The sequence below is a fragment of the Ictalurus furcatus genome, chromosome 2, assembly GCF_023375685.1.
Source record: "Ictalurus furcatus strain D&B chromosome 2, Billie_1.0, whole genome shotgun sequence".
NCBI classification, from domain to species: Eukaryota; Metazoa; Chordata; class Actinopteri; order Siluriformes; family Ictaluridae; genus Ictalurus; species Ictalurus furcatus.
Genome location: NC_071256.1, coordinates 8,888,934 through 8,912,438, shown reverse-complemented (window position 1 = coordinate 8,912,438; position 23,505 = coordinate 8,888,934). Strand labels below are relative to the sequence as shown.

General features: G+C 39.6%; 1 protein-coding gene across 5 annotated transcripts in view; it reads right to left on the bottom strand.

Moving 5' to 3' along the window:
• Positions 1–7,651: 7,651 nt before the first annotated feature.
• Positions 7,652–23,505, bottom strand: part of adgrg6 (adhesion G protein-coupled receptor G6) — a 44,812-nt gene continuing 28,958 nt past the window's right edge. For all 5 annotated transcript variants that reach the window (XM_053646633.1, XM_053646654.1, XM_053646643.1 and 2 more), the window contains 17 exons: positions 22,941–22,982; positions 22,014–22,147; positions 21,590–21,704; positions 21,346–21,434; positions 21,028–21,229; positions 20,012–20,177; positions 17,831–17,971; positions 15,632–15,751; positions 15,292–15,337; positions 15,078–15,184; positions 14,666–14,793; positions 13,998–14,266; positions 12,369–12,462; positions 11,974–12,257; positions 11,498–11,599; positions 10,654–10,809; positions 7,652–8,161 (listed from right to left, as the gene is read on the bottom strand). In XM_053646633.1, coding sequence (XP_053502608.1) covers positions 7,977–8,161; positions 10,654–10,809; positions 11,498–11,599; positions 11,974–12,257; positions 12,369–12,462; positions 13,998–14,266; positions 14,666–14,793; positions 15,078–15,184; positions 15,292–15,337; positions 15,632–15,751; positions 17,831–17,971; positions 20,012–20,177; positions 21,028–21,229; positions 21,346–21,434; positions 21,590–21,704; positions 22,014–22,147; positions 22,941–22,982 — 2,380 coding nt within the window. In that variant the 3' untranslated portion in view covers positions 7,652–7,976. The remainder of the gene's footprint in view (positions 8,162–10,653; positions 10,810–11,497; positions 11,600–11,973; positions 12,258–12,368; positions 12,463–13,997; positions 14,267–14,665; positions 14,794–15,077; positions 15,185–15,291; positions 15,338–15,631; positions 15,752–17,830; positions 17,972–20,011; positions 20,178–21,027; positions 21,230–21,345; positions 21,435–21,589; positions 21,705–22,013; positions 22,148–22,940; positions 22,983–23,505) is intronic.

Sequence of the window (23,505 nt, the reverse complement as noted above, 5' to 3'; positions counted from 1 at the left end):
TGCTACACATATATAAAGTAAAAAGCAGTGGGCTTAAAACAGAACCTTGTGGAACACCAAATTTTACGTTGGAATGCATGGAGAAGTCACTATTTACATCTACGAACTGATAGCAGTCGGTCAAATAAGACCTGAGCCAGGAGAGGACTGTTCCCTTAATGCCAACAACATTTTTTAGACCAGTGGTTCATCAACCAGGGGGGCACCTGGGGGGGGTATGCGTAGAGATCGGAAGGGGCATCATTTGTGTACTCTGTGTATTTTACTGCTTTTCAAATAGAATGTGCATAACAGGAAAAACCCCGTGTTCCCTCTCCTTCTGTATTTTCTTTTTGCTGGGGAGAGGTGGAGTTTAGCCTACCTTTTATCTAGCTGTCAGAGTAGACCAGTGTTGCCAACTTAGTGACTTTTCAGGCCCCTTTAGTGACTTTTTTTGGTGGGGAAAAAAAAGGGCCTAGCCACAAATCTAGTGACTTTTGGACAAACCTTAGCAACTTTCCAGTCGGGAGTACTGTCCTGCAGGCGCGAGGTCTTGCTTTCCCGCTGCACTCACACCTCTCTCTGCATCTGCTCTGTTCAGTGAGTGGCTGAGAGCCAGAGATTTAACAGTGTCATGGATAACGAGACGCGCCCTTCGTCCCACTTTACATCATTCTTATGCGAATGTTTTTAAAATGCAAGACGAATGAACTGCAACATGTTTTCCATGTAAAATAGTACACGTTATTACAGCATAGTTCTCTTCTTCAAAGTAGTTATAGTGGTCAGAAACATTTTTGATCATTCATGTTCTATACCTATCCATTATATAGTTTTATAAAAGTCATAAAGGTTATTTTAAAAAATCATAAAAGTAATTTAAAAAGTACTAAAACACAAAAGCAAAAATCTGTCTATCTATCTATCAATAACAGATTATATATATATATATATGTCTGTGTGTGTGTGTGTGTGTGCCACATGATAGGGGAGGCTTGGGGGAGCTTTAGTTACAAAAGGTTGAGAACCTCTGTTCCAGTCTACCAAGGAGAATTGTATGACCAATAGTATCAAAAGCTGCACTAAGGCCAAGCAGCACAACCTAGGAGACACAACCCTGATCAGAGGCCAGTAGTAGGTCGTTTACTACTTTAACCAACGCTGTCTCTGTACTATGATGAGGCCTAAATCCTGACTGATACATTTCATGAACGTTATTCCTACACAGGTAGAGCATAGCTGCTGTGCTACAACCTTTTCTAAGATCTTGGAGATAAGGGGGAGGTCTGAGATTGGCCTATAGCTGGACAACTGACAGGGGTCAAGGTCAGGTTTCTTAATCATGGGTTTGATAACTGCTAGTTTAAATTATTTGTGTACACAGCCAGTGCTAAGGGAAGAATTGATTATTTTTAGAAGGGGTTTGATTACTTCCAGAATAATCTGTTTGAAGAAAGATGTAGGTAAAGGATCTAGTATACTGTCACGACTTCCCCTTTAAGCAGCGTGCTGAAGAGCATGTGAATGCACGCTGCCGTGCAAGGTGCGCGAGCACCTGCTTTTCGTTGTTGACATTCATGACATTTAGACACGTGCATTTATTATGTTTTGTTATGTCTCCTCCCTGTTCTGTCGTTGGCTATTGTTTCACATGTGTCTGAATTGCCCTCAGCCGTCAGCTATTACGACGCTGATTAGGTTTGTATATATACCGCGCGTCTCCCAGCACACAGCGCGGAATATTAGATAGAGTAGTTTGGATAGATTAGATAAGATGTAGTATTGTAGATTGGTTACGATAGATAACCAATACGATAGATATCCTTACGATAGATAACCAGTCATAGTTCGTTTCATGTTTCATGTTAAGATTCGTTTGTTTAGTTCACGCTGGTTTCTCTGCTCCCAGTTCATAGTCATTGTTTATGTTTCATGTTTTGTGTCTCAATCCTGTTTTCCGTGACCACGACCTTGATTCCTGCCTTGCCCCGTGTATGCCTGTTTGCCGATCGCCTGACCTCTTGCATGTTTGTGGATTACGTTTTGGATCATGTTTTGGATTTTCCTGCCTGTGTCTCTCCTAAATAAAACCTGTTCAAACTGTGTTTGCATCCGTCATATCTCCATTACGTCACGAAACGTGACAGAATATTCCGCTTTACCATGGATGCAGCACGAGGACGAGAGAGACATCACACTACAACGGGAGTAGCAGGACAATACCTTATCGGGAAACGTTCGGATTACTGGCCGCATTTCTTGTCCGTGCAGTTCCCTCAACGGTACGCCGTTGAACTGCCACCAGAGACAGCGGGATTGGGGAGCTACTCGCTGGAGTTCCTCTTCAGCTGCCAGGAATATTTCTGCAGCCTGGCGTTTCCCAAACCTACTAAGAGACAGTGGATCGGGTTCTTGGTGTCCAGGTTTTGCGGTCCAGCCCGTGACTGGGCGGAGCAGCTGGTGAGCACTGGGTCCTCTGCCCTCCAGGATGTCACTCAATTTGCAGAACTTTTTATGGAGGAGTTCACGCAGCCAGGGCAGCTTCATGGTCTGGATCTACTGGGGTGGAGAGACAATGGACAGCCCCAGCCTGACCTGCCATTTAACCTCTATTATGAGGGGATTGACAGGTCAGCCTCCACCGATCCGCTTCAGGTTCCAGCGAAAGTGGTGGAGGTGGCACCGACATGCATGTCTGAGGGCTGCAGGAGGGAGACCAAGCTACAATGCCCTACCTGCAAAAAACTGGGTCTCCAGGAAGCATTCTACTGCTCTCATGAATGCTTCAAGAGCAGCTGGCGGGAGCATAAGAAACTCCACCGGAGAGCCCGTGCAGAGATCCAGCCCGGGGTCAACAGGGTGACCTCGGAGCTCCCGTCGGAGGTCTCAGCACCCGAGCCCCAGCCGGAGGTGAACCTGGCGACCTCAGAGCTCGAACCTGAGACCCACGAGGAGGTCTCACCCGCCGAGCTCCAGCCAGAGGTCCACATGGCGGCCTCAGAGCTCCAGCACGAGACCTACGGGGAGGTCTCAGCTCTGGACCTCCAGCCTGAGGTTAACCTGGCGACCTCAGAGCTCGAACCTGAGACCCACGCGGTGGACTAACCTGCCGAGCTCCAGCTAGAGGTCAACAGGGAGGCCCCAGCATCAGAGCCCCAGCCGGAGGTTAACCTGGCGACCTCAGAGCTCGAACCTGAGACCCACGAGGTGGGCTCACCTGCCTCGCTCCAGCCAGAGGTCAACAGGGAGGCCCCAGCCCCAGAGCTCCAGCCTGAGGTTCAGGAGGGGGTCTCAGCTCCACAGATCCACTGCAAAGCCCAGTTACTATCCCAAGTGTCTGTTAACCCAGACAACCAAGCCCTGCTCAAGCCCAAGTCTACTAACACGGCCGACCAAGTTCTGCTCACACCCAAGTCTACTGTTATGGCCGACCAAGTTCTGCTCACGCCCGAGTCTACTGATACGGCCGACCAAGTTCTGCTCAAGCCCGAGTCTACCGACACGGCCGACCACGTTCTGCTCAAGCCCGAGTCTACCGACACGGCCGACCACGTTCTGCTCAAGCCCGAGTCTACCGACACGGCCGACCACGTTCTGCTCAAGCCCGAGTCCACCAACACGGCCGACCACGTTCTGCTCAAGCCCGAGTCTACCGACACGGCCGACCACATTCTGCTCAAGCCCGAATCTACCGACACGTACAGCCAAGCCTTGCTCCCGTCCAAGTCAGCCGACACGACCGACCAAGCCTTGCTCCCGTCCGAGTCAGCCGACACGACCGACCAAGCCCTGCTCACGTCCGAGTCAGCCGACACGGCTGACCAAGCCCTGCTCACGTCCGAGTCAGCCGACACGGCTGACCAAGCCCTGCTCACATCCAAGTCGGCCGACACGGCCGACCAAGTTCTGCTCACACCCGAGTCCGCCGACACTGACAGCCAAGTTCTGCTCACGCCTGAGTCTGTTGACACGAACAACCAAGCTCTGCTCACGTCCATGTCTGCTGACATGCACAACCAAGTGTCTGTTGAAACAAACAACCAAGCTCTGCTCATGTTCCCGTCTGATGACCTGACCCACCAAGTTATGCTCACGCCAGAGTCAGAAGAACCGTTCGACCAAGTTCTGCTCATGCCTGAGTTTGCTGAAACAAACAACCAAGCTCTGCTCACGTCTACGTCTGATGACCTAACCAACCAAGTTATGTTCACGCCCAAGTCAGCTGACGGGGACAACCAAGCTCTGCTCACGTCCACGTCTGCTGACATGCACAACCAAGTGTCTGTTGACACGGACAACCAAGCTCTGCTTACATCCCAGTCTGCTGACATGACCAGCCAAGTTCAGCTTGCAGGCTCCGCTGAGTACGTCGCTCTGCCTTCCTGTTCAGCCGAGGACGTCGGTCTGCCTTCCTGTTCAGCCGAGGAACAGGAAGGCATATATATACCGCGCGCCTCCCAGCACACAGCGCGGAATATTAGATAGAGTAGTTTGGATAGATTAGATAAGATATAGTATTGTAGATTAGTTAAGAGTCCTTACGATAGATAACCAGTCATAGTTCATGTCATGTTTCATGTTTCGATTCGTTTGTTTAGTTCACGCTGGTTTCTCCGCTCCCAGTTCATAGTCATTGTTTGTTTCATGTTTTGTTTCTCAATCCTGTTTTCCGTGACCACGACCTTGATTCCTGCCTAGCCCCGTGTATGCCTGTTTGCCGATCGCCTGACCCCTTGCATGTTTGTGGATTACGTTTTGGATCACGTTTTGGATTTTCCTGCCTGTGTCTCTCCTAAATAAAACCTGTTCAAGCTGCATTTGCATCCATCATATCTCTGTTACGTCACAATACGCGACATATACAAGTTGATGATTTTGCTGAAGAGATTAATGAAGCTAGTTTGGTCTCTCTAAGGGGAGTAAAACATTATAATAGTTGATCTGATATTGCTATATTATCATCTACAGGATTAGTTATAAGACTGTCTGGTTTTAAATTAATAGTCTGAATTTCAAATCTAATATTTTCAACTTTACCAATGAAAAACTTGAAAACCAATGAAATCTCTGCTGCTATGTAATGATTGTGATTGTGGGTCTGTGTCTGTGGTGGTTTTATTCCTACTTTATTTTGTTACCATGTTGACTAGAAATCTAGGATTGTTTTTGTTTTCTTCTATTAAGATGGAGAGATGGACTAATCTAGCAACACTAAGAGATCTTCTGTAGTTCAAGAGGCTCTCCTTCCATGCTGTTTGAAATAGTACCAATTTGGTTTGACGCCATTTACATTCTAATTGTCAACTGGTCTGTTTTAAGGTACGTCTTTGATCGTTATACCAAGGTGCTAGCTTTTTCTCTCTAATTATTGTTCTTTTAAGTGGAGCCACCCTATCTAGCGTGTAGCTGAGCGTTGACTCTAAGCATTCAGTCGCCTGATCAAGTTCTTTGGGATCAGACGGTGAAACAAATCTAATTGATGTCTCTGGGAGGTTATTGATGAAGCTCGGTGAAGTAGCTAATGTGAATGTACGTTTCACACGGTAGCGAGGCGACCGTGACGTTATTTGTAACACTTTCTCATAACTGCCATTAATACATACATAATTAAAAGCTATGAGTAAATCATTTGTTTTTTAGAAGTTAAACAATAACTAATGTTTGTAAATGTGCAGGACCTGTGCTGAGGGAACGTGGCTTGTGTGTGCTATGTATTAAGTTAAAGAACAGAACAGAACCAGTGAATGAAAGCTTAGCAAATTAAGGACTGCATATCATGGCCTACTTGTAGGGGAGTATGGTGGTCACTGACTACATACTACATGTCCTCTTGAACTGTAAGATCACCCTTAGGAAATGACTTTTAACACCAGCAGCATAGTTTCAAAAAGTCCTGCTGTATTCATAGCCAGCATTGGGTGTTTTTATCCATCTTCATTTTTTTCAGACAATGCAGGGTCTCTTAAACCAAGCAATCATGAGGTGAGCCATACTGACAGTTTTCAGCCAGAGCCTACAGACCAATAATGAACGAGTCAACTGTTTCATTAGCTAGCTGCAGTCTCATGTTAAATTTCACTCCATCATAAGTTCTTTATTCTGAAAAAGAATGTGATTTATCAAATATCTATTTAACAACTCCATATGTCTGCTTTGCAACATTGTTTTCAGGTTTTGCTCCTGAAGGATGTCAACAGATTGGTCTCCCATACTATATATTCATGTATTCACCTGGGTAGCTTGGGATGAAATGTGGAGATACTTGTGAAACAGCTTGCTTAGGAGAAGTGTGTTTATTTTTTTAACGAGATAAAGAGGAAACTACTTTTTCAGAGGAGGAAGTGTGGGCTTGATTAAGTTCAAATGATTATCACACCTCATATACAGTACGTAGTATTTCATGAGGAATAGCCAATGTTATTATGCAGCCTGTTGAATGTATTGTTTAATACACAGATTTCAGAGCTTCATATCGAGCACTATGGTATGCTCGTTACACCCCTACTAGTGACAACTTACAGTATGTCAGATACGTGATACATGAAAAAAGAAAGTTGCTCTGGTGTTTCAAATATGCAGAACAGATTATAGCTGAATTGAACTTTTTTTTAATATATTATACAGTAAAACTATGTCCTCTACATCCTCAAAAAGCAGCAATACAAGCCACTGAACAAAACTCATTCCAGATTAAAGTTTGTAAATGAACGCCTTAAATCTGTTGACACCCTTTAGATTAGACATATTCAAACTTTTTTCCCCCATCAGCACCACTTCCACATTTGATATAGTTATACATTTTATTTCACATTAATGACTTTTTTTTTTTTAATCATGGTAGTGAATTATTTACCATTACATAAGGTTAGAGTGCCATGTGTGTGTGTGTGTGTGTGTGTGTGAGAGAGAGAGAGAGAGAGAGAGAGACATCAAAACACCTGCACAACTAGCTAATTAAGGAATAAACAAAGACTCTTCTTTAGGTATATTTTTTTCATGATGCCGTTAAACAGCAGACCTCTTTTTTTTTTTTTTTTTTGGTATTTTCCAACTCACCCGCATTCCACAATTTGAATACATCTGCTCTAGAATAAATACCATTAAAAAAAAAAGATGAATCTAAAAAATCATTAGTGTCAAACCTGAAAACCTGTTCTGTAGAAAGAAGAGCTCTGAAATAGGACTGGTTATGTGGTGTCACAACACTGTAAAGCATTAATCTGTAGTGGAGCAGACCAGGAAAAATCATAAACAGTAGCAAAATATTCGATATACAGTGGAAAGGTTTACTTGGCTTCATTTGCTAATGAAAGACTGTGAAATAATGAAACAGAACTTTTCAGGTAGAAACAAATCAATAACTACTCATCCGTCATATTATAAATCTTTGGGGAAAAGATCGTCCTGCATTTTTATTTCCAATGAAGCAGAAGTATAAATAAAAAGATACAAAAAAAACCCTTAAACATTTACAAACACTGGCAAAATATACAAGATTTAGGTGGTAGTAATACAGTGGGAAAGTTACTTGGCGTCTTATGTTAATGAAAGAAAACTGTCAAATAGAACAGAATTAGCGTATAGAATATGCTTTCAATCAACTTGTTCCTTTCAGGCACAAACAAATCAGTAACTGTGCATCCCTCATGTTACAGATCTTTGGAGACAAAAAAATAGTCACACATTTTTATTTCCAATGAAGCAGAAGTATAAATAAATGAACATTGCTATGTATGTACAAAAAGCGGACTCGAACACAATATTAAAATCAATGTTCAAAGAAAAAAAAAAACACAGTTAAATATACCATGGATATTTACAAAACACAAAAAAGTCAGTTTGAACATCACAGTATATAAAACACACTCCTTAACCTTTTTAAAGGATTTCTCTACGCCATTTCTGGTTGGTTAGCGCAATATGATACAGTATACAGACGTGCCTAGCATTCTGCTGATCTGACATAAGTCATTGCCCAGTGTCCTTTCTCTCTCCATCTAAAATTTAGTGCTGTGGCTAAAGCTGTCGGACAAGATGATGTTTTTGTAGAAGTTGTCAGAGCGCACAGAACAGTAGCCTTTCACCTTGTCCAGAACTTGGTGAACAGGCAGAATGGAGGAGGTGGAGGCATCTGAATCAGAAGTGCTGCACTTCTGGTTGGCCTGGTTTGAATACGGTTTACCTGAAAGCCAAGACAAAAGCAGTGTTTTGGGTCAAAACTGGGAAGTTTAAGCATTTGCAAAGAATGGACCAAGTATGAAACAGCATATGAAACAATTGGCACCAAGTGCTAAATATTTATTTTTTCAATCTACTATAATTTGCATGGTTGTACAGAAGGTAGTGTTGCTGCCTCACATCTCCAGGATCCTCAGTTTGATCCTACGCATGAGTTGTATGTTATCCCCAGGTCTACGTAGGTTCCCTCTGGAAATTCTACCATTGTTTTAGCTTCACTGGGATGCTGAGGCATGGTGCCTACCCTTTAGATCAGCTGTATCTATTATATTTAGAAATATCAAGAAATATCTAGGAATCCACATATCCTAATCCTAATAGGAGGAACTATATCCTTAATAGGAGGAATGTCCACTATCAAGATGAAGATTCTCCCAACAATTATATTCTTTTTTTGATGACCCCTGTCAGCCCACCCTCAAACTAGTTCACCAGAAAGGAAAAAACCTGTCCAAAGGTTTCCCATCAGAACACAGCCCAGAGCATCACACTTCCTCCGCTGGCTTGCCTTCTTCCCATAGTGCATCCTGGTGCCATCTCTTCCCTAGATAAGCGATGCACAAGCACCCAGCTGTCCACATGATGTAAATGTAGTGACCCTTGTGCAGCTACACAGCCCCATACACAGCAAGCGGTGAGGCACTGTGTGTTCTGACACCTTTCTCTCATAGCCAGTACTTCATAAACTTTTTCAATAATTTGTGCTACAGAAACTCATCAGATGGGCAAGCCTTCGCTCCCCACACATATCAATAAGCCTTGGGAGCCCTTGACCCTGTCACCGGTTCACTAGTTGTCCTTCCTTGGACCACTTTTTGTAGGTACTAACCACTGCATACCGGGAACACCCCACAAGACCTGCCGCTTTGGAGATGCTCTGTCCCAGTCGACTAGCCATCACAAAAGTCTCTCAGATCCTTACGCTTGCCCATTTTTCCTGTTTCCAAAACATTATCTTTTAAAACTGACTGTTCACTTGCTGCCTAATATATCCTACCCCCTGAGAGGTGCCACTTTAACGAGATCATTCACTTCACCTTTCAGTGGCTTCAATGTTATGGAAGGTGGATGGATGGATGGATGGATGGATAGATAGATGTTTTCTGACATCAGCTATTCTAAATTATATTAATAAAACTGTAGCCGAATATGGTGATGGCTGATTTCAGATTAGCGGATAATGTTTTGTTTCTAACAATGGGTAATGCTTTACATTAAATGTCTTAATTAACATTTACTGCATTAGTTAAAAAACCAAGAACATTTAAAAAACACAAACCAAGAACTTCAGCATTAACAATTCAAATAATGTTAACAAAGTAACAAAATTTAACAGATATTAATTCATTTGTTTACATGTTAACACAAAAACACCTATATTGACTAAAGTTTATTTAATCCATGAAAATAAGTCCACACAAATGACCAACAGTTCATTTACAGCATGTTATTAAATGTTGATAACTTGAGAACATCATTCATTTTACTCACTGATTGGATGAACAGTCGTTTATTATATTAGATATTTGTTTTATTTTGTTTTTTAAACATCAGTTAATACAAGTGCTAGTTACTCTGTTAATGTTACTTATGGAGTATTAATGTAGATGGCTTGTTCATGTTGATGTTAAATGAGTTAAAGGAACCTTATTGTAAATTGATACTGAATAATGTATATCTTACGTGAACAGCTTTACACACCTGAATGTCACGCCGTAGTCTAGAACCAACAAACAACTGTGGCATTAGGCAAAACAAAGGCTAATTCTCAGCAGTTTGTGATTTAAGCAGCATGTCAGAAGGAGAGTCGTTTATTCGGTCGAAAGTCACGACTGTTGATTTAATTCAGCAGGAAGGAGCTACGAATCACACAAAGCACGGACTCAGAATATCTTGTGCTGTTTTTCCTTAGGGGAGATGCTCAGTTGCATAAGTGGTGGATATTTTTTATGTTAAAAACATAAAGAAAATTTAAATAAGAAAAAACTACTAATTCTGGGCATGCTAATAACACAGCAAATAGCAAAAAACAAACAAACAAAAACGTGCAGGTATAAGATAAGAAGATTCTCTATAAGAAGAGAGTTTTCATACACTGTAAAGAAATTGACTGTAAATTTTACAGCAATATACTGGAAGCAGGGTTACCAGGAAAATACTGTCAAATTTAATGTCAATTGTTTACAGTGTATGGTGTAGTTCTTGTAGTGCACTCGCATAAAGCAGAGTGAACAAACACCAGATTTATTCCTGAGGGTTGGTTTACAAACGTAACATTAACCAACTGTGTAAAGTGTAAAATGAGAACGTTTGTGTAGCTGTGGCCAAATTAGCGAATGGATACTAAATATCCCGGAAAGAGAACATGGGATTAGATGCTTTTAGAAATTTTACAGCTATGTGATTTTTTTTTTACACAGCAATACCCAAACTCACCTGAACTGCTGTGTCGCTTTGCAAAAGGGTTCAATGTGACCCTAGCCTTGGATGTCCAGTTGACTGTGGTGGACCCGAATGAGCTGGAGGACAGTGACTTCCCTATATTATCGGAGCTCACCTTCTTGGTGTTGTTTGTGGCAGTCTTGCTCCAGTCTGCAACAATTAGCCAAACGTTAGCAGCTGATGGGTTAATGAATTTATTCCACCTTGTACCATTAATGTACATGACAGACTTGAACCAAATGCCTTCAAGCTCATTTGCATTCTTAGTATATCAGGTTAAAACACACTAACAGTGGCGTTACTGTTTCTCTTGGCCGTTCTTTAGTATAATGTGTGATTTTTTTTTTTTCATCTTAAAACCATTAGCATACGCATCTGAGCTGTTAATAATAATTTTTTTCAATAATTTTTTTCTCCATAGCAGAAACGAGCTTCCATAGAAAGCAGTGATTCATTTTGCAGTGGAATTACAATGTTCTGTACAATAAGGAGTGTGTTTTGATGGCTATGTTAATTGTACTGAGAGCACTGACTTCGAGATTTCAAGAAATGTGCCGTATCATTTGAAACTGTAAACCTATCAGTGTGAGAACCTTCATGCAACATTTCCTCCCATGAGTAACTGACATCGCCTAATTTTTTATCTTTGGGGGCCTTGTCATAATAAATTTTCCAACTTGTCTAAATCTATAAAAAGCTGAATATAAATATCCATTAACAGTGATCTTAACCAATGTTGTACTGACATTTTCCCAATTATCAAATGTGACTATGTTGAAATATAATTTGCCTAGAGGCAATGCTATAATTCAGTCACTGCAAATGAAATAATTTGTACCTGAATTGTCTGCCAAGCGTAACTTTCCACAGCATAAATATCTTCTCCATTGCTTCTGCACATTTTCTTTCAGAGCACAATGGAATATAAAGATGAATAACCCTGTTGGATACATAAGATTTGACCAAAAAATATATTTATTTATTTATGGGTAAGCTGGTAAACATCTAAACAGGATATACATTCACAAAGAAACGTTTGTTTGTCAGTAGGACCATCCATTATGCTCTAAACCATCTAGATTTATCAGGAATGATGGATTTAAAGCAGTTTCTTTCACCATTAATTAAAAACATACACAACACAGTGTGAATATTGCATATTGAAGTGTCTATGTCAGCCGGGTGCTCTTACAGCACACTCTTGGCTCTTCATCTTACATTACAACAAGCCTTGATGTTCATGAAGATTCCAAAGATTTACACTGGCTTTTGTGCCATGGCCACAAAAATAGAGTCATTCCATATTTGACCCACCTTGCAGGGAGTTGAAAATGGAGAAGAGGTACATGAAGGCCACATTGACCGGGCCCCACGCAAAGAAGGCAAAGCCCCAGGTCATGCCGAGCAGGAAGGTGAGACTGATGACACTGCGCAGGTTACGCAGCACCTCCTCCTGAAGCGTGCGGTTGTTGCGCTTTCCATTCCTGCCACAGATCTGCATCATCACCACAATAAACATGGCCACGTTCAATACGAAGATGATGCAAAAGTAGGCCACGCATGTCACGTAGAACACAACCTTGCTCTGAATCCAGCAGCTAAAGAGACATGATGAGATGAGAATCATTTCACTGATGCTGGTTTAACCACCTTTACATCATCAAAAAGTGTATGCTGATGAAGTGTGTACATTTCTGGGTCAAACTTACAATCCTTCGCCATTTTCTCCTTGTCCATAAAACTCCTTTCCATAGGAATTTTTATCAACAGCCACCACAAGGGCTACAATTACAGCTGGAAGCCCTGAAAAAAACAGCAAATATGATAGATACAGTAGTGCATACAAAATGGAAGTATACTATACCATCTACCATAATATATTAATCACACAGTAGTAAATATTGTGGTTGGGCAGCTTCTGATGTATTTGTTCATGAGTTGTGTGCTGCTGTACATACATACACTATATTTATATATTTGGGACTACTTTGAGATTACGAATTTTGTGCAATATTGGTGATGTTTGTATATTTTTCAAAGTATATTTTAAAAAGCAAAAACTCCATCACATTGTCTCTGCAGGTCAAAAATAACGAAAGAAATCTGGTTTTCAACCAAACTGAGTTTGATATATTTTGAGAAAACATAAATATATTTCCCAAAAACAAAGTGAACAATTAGGCTATTTTCTAACCTTTCCTTGGCTACAAATATCATGTTGGATAAAGAGTGGGTTTAACAAACGCACCAGTAAAAACAGTCAGTCTGAATAAAGAAGTCTAAAACCATTCTAGCTTTCTAAGTGTGAGCTTTTCCTATGATTTAATCAAGTTTTGTACAGTTACACACCACAGCAGAGCGGATAGGAACCTAATCCTTTTGGTTTGTGATCAGATACCGACTGTCCAAATGTATGCAATGCATCTGCTCCATCACGTCATCATCAAAACAGAGAAGAGCACTTACACACTCTGTAATGACCTTATAGAAAGATATTAATAACAAGAAATCTAGCCACCTAATCTAATCAATCTCACTGATAGACTGGCAGTAATGTTGTTTTTCTATAAGCAGATTAGGCTGCAAATGCAGAGGTAGGTGGGGCTTCTTTTAGTGACATGGACTGGATCGAATTTTAAATGGCTCTAACTTTAATTATGGTTGAGGTACAGTACATGTGAAAAGGGAAATGTAATTACTGAATCTTTCTCCTACAGAACTACTAGCTAACTGTCAAAGGTTAACCTGGCAATACCAGAGGTCCCCATTACCTGAATAGTAGCCCACCCCCCATATACTTATTTCACCTAAGATCAGTCATTTCCTCATTCAGAGATGTTACCAGCCTCAGACCTATGGGAACCTGGGAATGGTATAAACCATGTTTTCCCTAAGTAGAAGAGAAACGGACACAGTTGTTAACGGGTGCAAAGCCCTGGTTATAGATCTGTCTAAATAGATCAATAGATAGATAGATGGACAGATAGCTGGACACATTTCATTATATATATATATATATATATATATATATATATATATATATATATATATATATATATATATATATATATATGTATATAGATAGATAGATAGATAGATAGATAGATAGATAAATAGATATAGTTTTGTAGTTTCCAGAAATATGTACAGTTTATATATAATAGTAAATGTCAACATTTAAACATGTGAAGGGTTTTCCCAGGCTGCCACACATTTAGCAAAAAAATATTTTAACATTTTTAAACCCAACAATCAAACTAGCTACTGGATCTATTGGTGCATAAATATTATTAATGCACTGAAGAAAAAACATTACTAGCCATCACACTTTGACTTACCCCATCCGACAATGCAGAACTTGAGGATATACCTCCGGATGTAGGTGTTGAAGACCTTGACTAGGGCAATATACATGTGAATGGACTCAAGGCCCATCCAGGTGAATGAGGTAAGCAGAAAAAAGTGCAGGAAGGCAGCCACAGCCATACACAGACCCTGCATATCATAGGAAGCCAACCAGCTGTCCAGGAGGAACGTCATGTTGAGGAAAAGTAACGAGGTACTCAGGTTCATCAGGATCTTGGACGGGTAATCTCGCCGCAATTTCCTACAATTTGAGCATGAGTGTGGTGTGAGTGCCAGTGTGATATAATTCTCATACATAACCTCATGAAAATCATGAAACACTTATTCGTGAAAGCTAAAAGAACTACAAGCGTGAGCTCTTCTTATTTAAAATGTCTTCAGAAATTAGCCACAGGCATGGCTCATGGTCTAAAGAAGTAGAGTAGACTGGCACATGAGAAAAAAAAATCTCAGCTGTCCATCAAAGTACTGGTAAACCTAATAGAAATGTTTTTTTTTGTTTGTTTTTCTTTAATCCCACAGATCATTTGTGGATTAATTTGAGCAAAAGACACAGTCAGTAACAACAGCACAAGGTTAAAACATGGACATATGTACAATTTTAAAGAGTTTTAAAGAGATTTCTGAAAAAGTAACTCACTCAAACGCGACATAAGTTAGGATTGTTACAGCTGAAAAGATCGCTGAAATGCCACAACCAATGTAGGTGATAAACGTGAGAATCTTGGTGTTCCTCGCATCGATATGTGCTGCAGCTCCACTCAGGTCCTACACAAGCAAACAGAAGACCAAAACCAAAACTGAGTTCTCTAATGGTTCTCTAAGTTCCCGATCCATGGAACTTTGGGGGAAAATTTTTTAAATAGCAAATTTTAGGTAGGTATTGCCACATTTTTGTTCACATTGTCATTTGATTTCCAGCTGTAGATTTTTATCAGATATCCTAACAGTGAAATGTTCTTGATCATATCTGCCTGTCTCATTATTATTATTATTATTATTATTATTATTATTACTGATTAAAATACAGAATAAGAGAAGGCATATCTCACCATCAGAACGCCAAAATGTGTTAAGTGATTACACAGGCAGACTGTTTTGTTGCTGTTGGATTCTGGGCTGACCTGACATCCCTCACTGTTCCATCCTCCACTGTCATCTACACAAGAATAATACATCCCCTGATTAGTAACGCATGTGTGCTACCACCCACAGAGAACAGAAATGACACATGTAAGATCAGTAAAACAAATTCAGCAAACTTACTGTCGATGCTGAAATCCCAAAACACACACAATCGATTTGGATTCCACTAAAAAAAACAAGAACATTTCAAGCTCATTACTGACTGTTTCAATGCAATTATGTGAATAAATTAAATTCAGAATTCCATTTGTTCATGGTTATTCACTATCACTTAGCTCATTATTCTTTAGATAATACTTATGATAATTGATGAGAATAAGAGTAAAGCAACAGAAGGACAGCAGTATCTGTATCCATATGTTTTTGTAATGTAATTAATCCCGCATAAAGGGAAATGCTCGTCCTCTCTCACTAGTCTACTCCAGAAGTGGAAGGATTGATGGAGCTGTGGTCAGAATACCTGATGCTGCAGATGAGCAATCTCTATTTGCACCGGGTCTTTAAGATTACTGATGGAAATGTTTCCCACACTGCTGGCCACCACATAACTGTTCAAGGCCAGGCCGTTGTTCTGCTGGTCCTACAGGAGGCAATTAAACAATATATACTGTAATGTTCATATTTGCTTCATGGTTTAGCGACATCCGGACATCAGATAAGTGACAAATCAGGAAATGAAAGCTACAATCAGGGATATGTACTGTAAAAGCTGTTTGTATTTCCCACCTAAGCATCTGTTGTTAATAGCATTTAAAACTTTTTTTTAATTGTATTTTTATTTTGGCAGACAGATCAGAATGGGTCATCAGTGTATCATGTCATTATGTGTCTATGGATTTTAGCTTGGAATCATTCTCATGCTTCACTATAATAAACAATTCAGATAATTAGCTTTTTGGTCAGAGATCCCTGATTATGATTTTAAGGTCAGACTTAAAACAGTGTTTTTGTATAAGTAACGTTTTACACACACTTACACACACTTTTGTTATATATTACAAAATATACAGTCAGTGGAATAGATTAGAACTGTATAGACTCCTTTGGTGTTTGTAAACAAAACTAGATTTACACGCAACCTGGTTGAAATAATACCCGAGTATTTTATTTAGGAATCAGGTTGACATAGTGTCTATAACTATTGTCCTAGTTCTTAGCTGCTCGAACTAATTAGCCCTCCTCATTTCTGTAAAAACAGCCGTCTTCTTTTGGCTTGGAAAGGTGTCCAATTTGACAGTATGCAATAAAAACTAGAGGACGAAACCGATCAATCGGCACCGATAACAGATTACTGGAACTATCGATTATCTGCAAAAATCCACACGCCTGAGAAGGGCCTGCTGTCATTACACAGCACGAGAGCGGCCTCTAGAGGCCGAATGAAAAACTATCACTGACAAATTTTGTTATGTTATTTGAATTGTTTTTGGTTCAGTTTGGATGTATATCTTTAATTTACTTTCAAATGCATTAATAGTTAATATATATATTAATTAATTAATATATATGTTAATATTTATTAATATTATATATTAATATATATTAATAACAATTAATATAAATATATATTGTTTTTGGTTCAGTTTGGAAGTATATCATTAATTTACATTCAAATGCATTAATAGTTTATATATATATATATATATATATATATATATATATATATATATATATATATATATATATTCATATTTATAGATTAATTTCATTAAAAAAACAGTACAGTACATTTTTAATGTTACAGGCAGTACTGTTAATTTTTGTAATAAATCCATCCATCTTCTATACCACTTATGGTCACGAGGAAATCTGGAGCCTATCCCATGGAGCATCGGGCACAAGGCGGGGTACACCCTGGACAGGGTGCCAATCCATCACAGGGCACAAACACATACACACTCACACACCCATTCATACACTACGGACACTTTGGACATGCCAGTCAGCCTACATGCATGTCTTTGGACTGGGGGCTGGGGGCTGAAACCGGATTACCTGGAGGAAACCCCTGCAGCACGGGGAGAACATGCAAACTCCATACACACATGGCCCCAGTGGGAATCGAACCCCCAACGCTGGAGGTGTGAGGCAAACGTACTAACCACTAAGCCACCGTGCACCCTTTTGTAATAAATTTTAAAAACTAACAGTTGATTAATCGGTTATCGGGAGGTAGGTACTGCCCAACTTAGTTATCGTATCGGTAGAATCCACTGTCGGTCGCCCTCTAGTAAAAACAAATATGTTTATGAATACCCAACAAATTCTTGATTGCTCTTAAAATTTCCAGTATGTTTCTGCAACCAGGAAGCGTGGCTGATGTCAGAGTGACGTCTCTCACTCAGGGGTTTATTAATATAAATGTAAGATCAACAAACATCAGTTTCAACTACGTCTAATATTCTCCATCAATGCATGTTATACAATATGTTATGTTAGTATGCACAATCACCAGGAATCTATTACCTTACCATTAATGATGCAAAATGCTGTAGATATAAATACACACCAGAACTTACAGAAATTAAAATTCCTTATGAGGAACAGTTTGTATTCAATATTATGCAGAATAGCTTAATTTTACATGCTACCAATGAAAAACAAACCAAATTAGAATATAAATGAACAGAGTGTAAAACTGTTTGGGTTTAGCACTCACCTGGAAAAGCCCTGTTTTGCTGAAGAACATGAAGTGAATTCTGGAGATGATCTCAACATCAGCCTCACTCAGGTTATGAAGCAAAGTGGCCGGTAGTGAGACACTAGCTAAGGAGTTATGGACCTCTGACTCAAAATCAATCTGAAAAGAGAGAGTAGGATTGCAAAAAATATATATGTTTTATTAGAAGATTATTTTATTTGTTACTCAATTCAATTAGTAAGTAAGTAAGTAAATTTTATTTATAAAGCAGAACAGAGTAAACTAAAGTAAAATAGAAAACAGAATAAACCAAAATAAAGACAGACAATAGACAATAGTAAAAATTAGATTAAAACACCTGGGAGAAGAGATATGTTTTAAGCCTCTTTTAAAAGTGGTGCAACTGAAGGTGCAACTGAAAAAAAAAAAAAAGCTCTATCCCCCTTTGTTTTTAACCGGGATCGAGGGACATGCAAAAGAAACCAATCGGAAGATGTTAGAATTCTGTTAGATGAATGTTGTGTAAGAAGATCTTTGAGATAAGATGGAGCTTGATCATTAAGAGTTTTAAAAACAAACAACAGAATCTTAAACTGAATCCTAAAATGGACCGGGAGCCAATGGAGCGATGCTAAAATTGGGGTGACATGCTCATGTTTCTTTGCCCTGGTCAACAGCCTTGCAGGAATTCAATTCATCCATCCATTCATCTTCTATACTTCTTAATCCATTTCAGGGTCACAGGGAACCTGGAGCCTATCCCAGGGAGCATTGGGCACAAGGCAGGGTACACCCTGGACAGGGTGCCAATCCATCACAGGGCACACAAACACATATACACACTACAAACACGCCAATCAGCCTACCATGCATGTCTTTGGACTGGGGGAGGAAACCCCCACAGCACAGGGAGAACATGCAAATTCCACACATACATGGTCACAGTGGGAATCGAACCCCCGACCCTGGAGGTGTGAGGTAAATGTGCTAACCACTAAGCCATTGTTTCAAAGCAGCTTTGCAAAAAACATATAAACACAAGATACAGATTTTAAGTGTGTGAATTTATCCCCATTGAGCAAGCCGGTGGTGACGGTGGCAAGGAAAAACTCCTTAAGATGATATGAGGAAGAAACCTTGAGAGGAACCAGACTCAGAAGGGAACCCATCCTCATCTGGCTAACAACGGATAGTGTGAAAGTAAAATAAAATTCATTATGGTTTTTACATGATGTGTTTGTTAAATTTTGCCACAGCAGAAACCTTGGGGAAGAACCACATTCAGTATGGGTGTGATGGTCAGGGGTGCACATACTTTTGGCCACGTAGTGTTTTTGACCCATATGTGTGTATCTGTAAAATCATCTCACATATTTTTGTCCATTTTCTTGTGTTTATCACTGTAGGATCCACAATAGCTAGTTAGCATTCCAAACAGCAGATGCTTTTATCCAAAGCAAGTTACAAATGAGGAAATACAAGCAAAGCGATATATCAAGTGGAGAACAATACAAGTAGTGCTACCATACACAATTTATATTTGAGTTCTAGAGAAGCAAAGTGTGCAGAGTAGAGGTACAAGAGGTGTGTGGGATTGGCATTTTAGGGGTTAGTTAAGTGTTCACAGAAGAGGTGGGTCTTTAGCTGTTTTTTGAAGACGGTGAGAGATTATGCGGTCCGGATTGAGGTTGGAAGTTCATTCCACCACTGAAGGACAGTTAGTGTGAAGGTTCTGGAAAGGGACCTTGAGCGACGCTGAGTAGGCACTACAAAGCATTGGTCGTTAACCGATCGCAGATTGCGTGAGGGAACGTAAGTCTTCAGGATAGTCTTGATACGGACGGCTACAGGAAGCCAGTGGAGGAAGATAAAGACGGCTGTGACACGGATTCTTTTGGGCTGGTATTTTTTCAAGTTACCTGGTGAAGTGGCTTTTTAAACACTGTCTCTAACTCTGGCCATTTAACAAAGCACAGCATGCTAGTTCTCCTCACCATGGAGTAACTGTTGGAAATCAAGTTTGTTCAAAGAAGCACCATAATGTATAAGTAAGTCACATTCAAGCCCACCTGCATAAGGCGTGGAGAAACATGGGCACACAAATATGTGCACACATACAGCATACCTGTTTGTAGTAAGCACTTATGGCTAAAAAGAAAACCTGACACTAAGCTTAACACACGGTATAAACAAGTGTACCTGAGGGTCCGAGGAATTTTGAGCCATAGAGGCACTGAAATTGGCTCCGCTAAAACTGCTGCTGTTGATAGCTGAGATTCCCACTGCCAGGTTCTTGGATGTGATGGTCAGGGAAGGACCATCAAACTCAATCTTCTGCACAAGCATATCCATGGTTTTCAGTGCCCTGAAAGAAAGGGAAGAAATGACATCATTTCAGAGCACTGTGCATCAAATTTCATACTGAAATTCCACACATCGATATTCAGACTTCAGATGCAACTACAACAGTACTGCTTAGACACTTGCATGCATCAGGCAAAGTTTAATGAAACCAGTGGCGTGTTTCATTTATGCAATATTCTGACCTTAGATTTAAGCTGATTTTTCTTGCGTGAAAGTGAAGTCCAGCGCCACTATCTGACAGTTTGATGTAAGTACAGTATGTCATGCTGAATCATAAATACACTCTGAACTATGGAACTGTGAAAGTTGAGGCCATTATTAAATACATAAATGTAATACTATTAATCAGTACTGTCTCTGTAATGTCTACAAACAGATTAGAGGAGATAACATATTAATGTGACACGTTCTGGAGATGCGATTTTTTTTATGGATAAAGTTAGGTTGGGTGCATGGTCAGCTTATCCTTCAAACCATGGTCATATTTCTTCACATGTGCTGGATCAAGTTCTATTTTATAGGATACCAAGTAATGAGTGTGGAAACCATATTGTAAAATTAAACCAAATGCGCAGTGATTAATGTAATAATTACTACTAGGACTATACATGAAGTTTATTTTACATCATATTACATTTGACAGCAAAGAAAAAACATAGAGTCTGCATTTTCTATCCCCCAACTGTTTTTCAGGTTTGACAGCAAGTGCTTGTTTTTACAGGAAGTGGTTTAGATGATACTGAAAACCCCGGTGTTTGAAACATGTGATTTGCATTAGAAGGTTTCATAATGTTGTTACAAAGTTGTTGAACACACCCCATTGCCATTCTTTAACAGCCAGAAAAACCTACATTTCTGAGGCAGCCAGCTGTACGGACTCGGAGCTGATCATCACATTGGAAATGATGGTGACCACAGTGGAAGCCAAACTGACATTAATTCGGGCCACATTCACCAGCTTCGTCACCACGGTAACAACCTTTGACAGCTCCACAGTGGAAAGCTCATTGTTTGTGATGTCGGCAAGTTGAACAGCTACCTCTGCAGCATTTTCTATTTCAAACAGGTATATGTGACTTAATTCATTCATCTTGAACTTTGATTATTCTGATCATCAACAAGAAACAAATAAGAAACTTCCAACGATAAAAAACCCCCCAAAATGTCACCTTGTGAAACTTCAATGTCTTCTATGTCTTTGCAGTTCATGAGGTCTGGCTGGTCCCAAAATGATGAATAATTTTCTGGGCTGATCATGCTGAGAGAGAGAGAGAAAAAAACTTGTTCACACACATGTTCAGGGCAAGAATGAGGATCTAGAAGATTTTTTACTTTGCAAACGCTGACATTACTGAACATCCATAATCAGTGCAGTACTGTTCGGTTATACTGTAGAGTCTATTGTCTACACACCATGTTCTAGATGCATTCTGTTCTTTGTAAGGGAAGCAAGGGATGAAAAGGGTGACTGACGGTCTGCTCTCTGGCCATTTATAATGCAGTGGTGTCTCCTCCGCCTGACAGTTTTCTGGAGAAGCAATCAGATACGTCAATTATATGGCTGTACAACATCACTGTATACAAACTACTAATACTACTAATTACTAATAATTCATTTTAAGTATGATAGTTTTATTGCAAATACACTTTACAATTTAACTCTTAATTTCAATTCAATTCATTTGATCAATTAACACATTTATAAATTCTACAAATAAATCCTGGAAAAATTTGGTGTTTTAGCTGAAGATCAGAATAACATCTTAAACTTTAAAAATCTATTTTAGGAGACTTAACAGAGATGTAAATGTTACTGGAATTTGATTAAGATTCATACCGACTGCGTTTACGGCGATATTATCTAATGTAAAGCTGGCTGTAGAAACACCCTTCAGCCTGTTCTTGATGTCAGCATCTGTTAGAAGTTTGCCTGTAGTGTTTTTGTACACCAGCAGGGCCTTATAAGTGTATCTGGAAAAACACCACCACCAGAGATTAAATCCCACACTACATAAGTAGGATACCGTATAAAGTTAAGGTCATAAATTTACATACAAAAATTAATATTTTTTTAAAAAAGAGAGAGATAATAAAAATTGCATTTTGGTTTTATTTAGTACTGTCCTGAATAAGCTATTTCTCATAACAAATATTTACATATAGTCCACAAGACATTCACTGATTCTCAAGAAGGCAACACGACACATTAAGAGCAAGGGGGGTGTAAACTTTTGAACATGATGATCAGTGATGATCAGGCTCTTAATGTGTCACGTTGTCTTCATGAGCGTCAGTGAATGTTTGCACTTTTTGTAACAGTTGTGTACGAGTCCCTCCGTTGTCTTCAGTGTGAAAAGATGGATCTCAACATCATATAGCCGCTGTTGGAAAGGGCTCAAATATGCAGAAGATGCTGGAAAAGCAAAGAATGTGAAGGACCTGGAGGTTTTTTCTGAAGAACAGTGGGCAGTTTAACTGCTCAGGACAAACAATGGACAGTTGTTGATCATCAAGGTAACAACACACAGTATTAAGAATCAAGCGTATGTAAACTTTTGAATCTGGTCATTTGTGTAAATTCAGTTATTATCGTGTCTTGTGGACTATGTGTAAACATCTGTTATGTGAAATAGTTTCTTCAGGGCAGGACAAAATAAAAAACAAAATGCAATTTTTTTGATCCCTCGTATTAAAAAAAATATATTAACATTTTGCGGATACTGCAAGGGGTATATAAGGTATAACTAAACGTATAATGCTTTACCTCCTGCTTGGAGTAATGGAGGAGTCAGTGCCAGGTAGAATGCTGGGAAAAAAGGGAAATTCATATACAGGTGCGTCTCAAAAAATTTGAATATTGTGGAAAAGTTATATTTTTCCGTGATTGAATTAAAAAAAATGGAACTTTCATATATTCTGGATTCATTACACATAAAGTTAAATATTTCAAGCCTTTTTTTGTTTTAATCTTGATGATTACGGCTTACAGCTCATGGAAATCAAAAATTCAGTATCTCAAAATATTAGAATAAAGAATTTATAATACAGAAATGTCGACCTGAGAAGAGCTCTAATCAGCTAATTAACTCAAACACCTGCAAAGGTTTCCTGAGCCTTTAATCTCTCAGTCTGGTTCAGTACACAACCACAATCATGGGGAAGATGAAAGTAAATTTTGCATTTCATTTGGAAATCAAGGTTCCAGAGTCTGGAGGAAGAGTGGAGAGGCACAGAATCCAAGTTGCTTGAAGTCCAGTGTGAAGTTTCCACAGTCAGTGATGATTTGAGGTGCTATGTCATCTCCTGATGTTGGTCCACTGTGTTTTCTC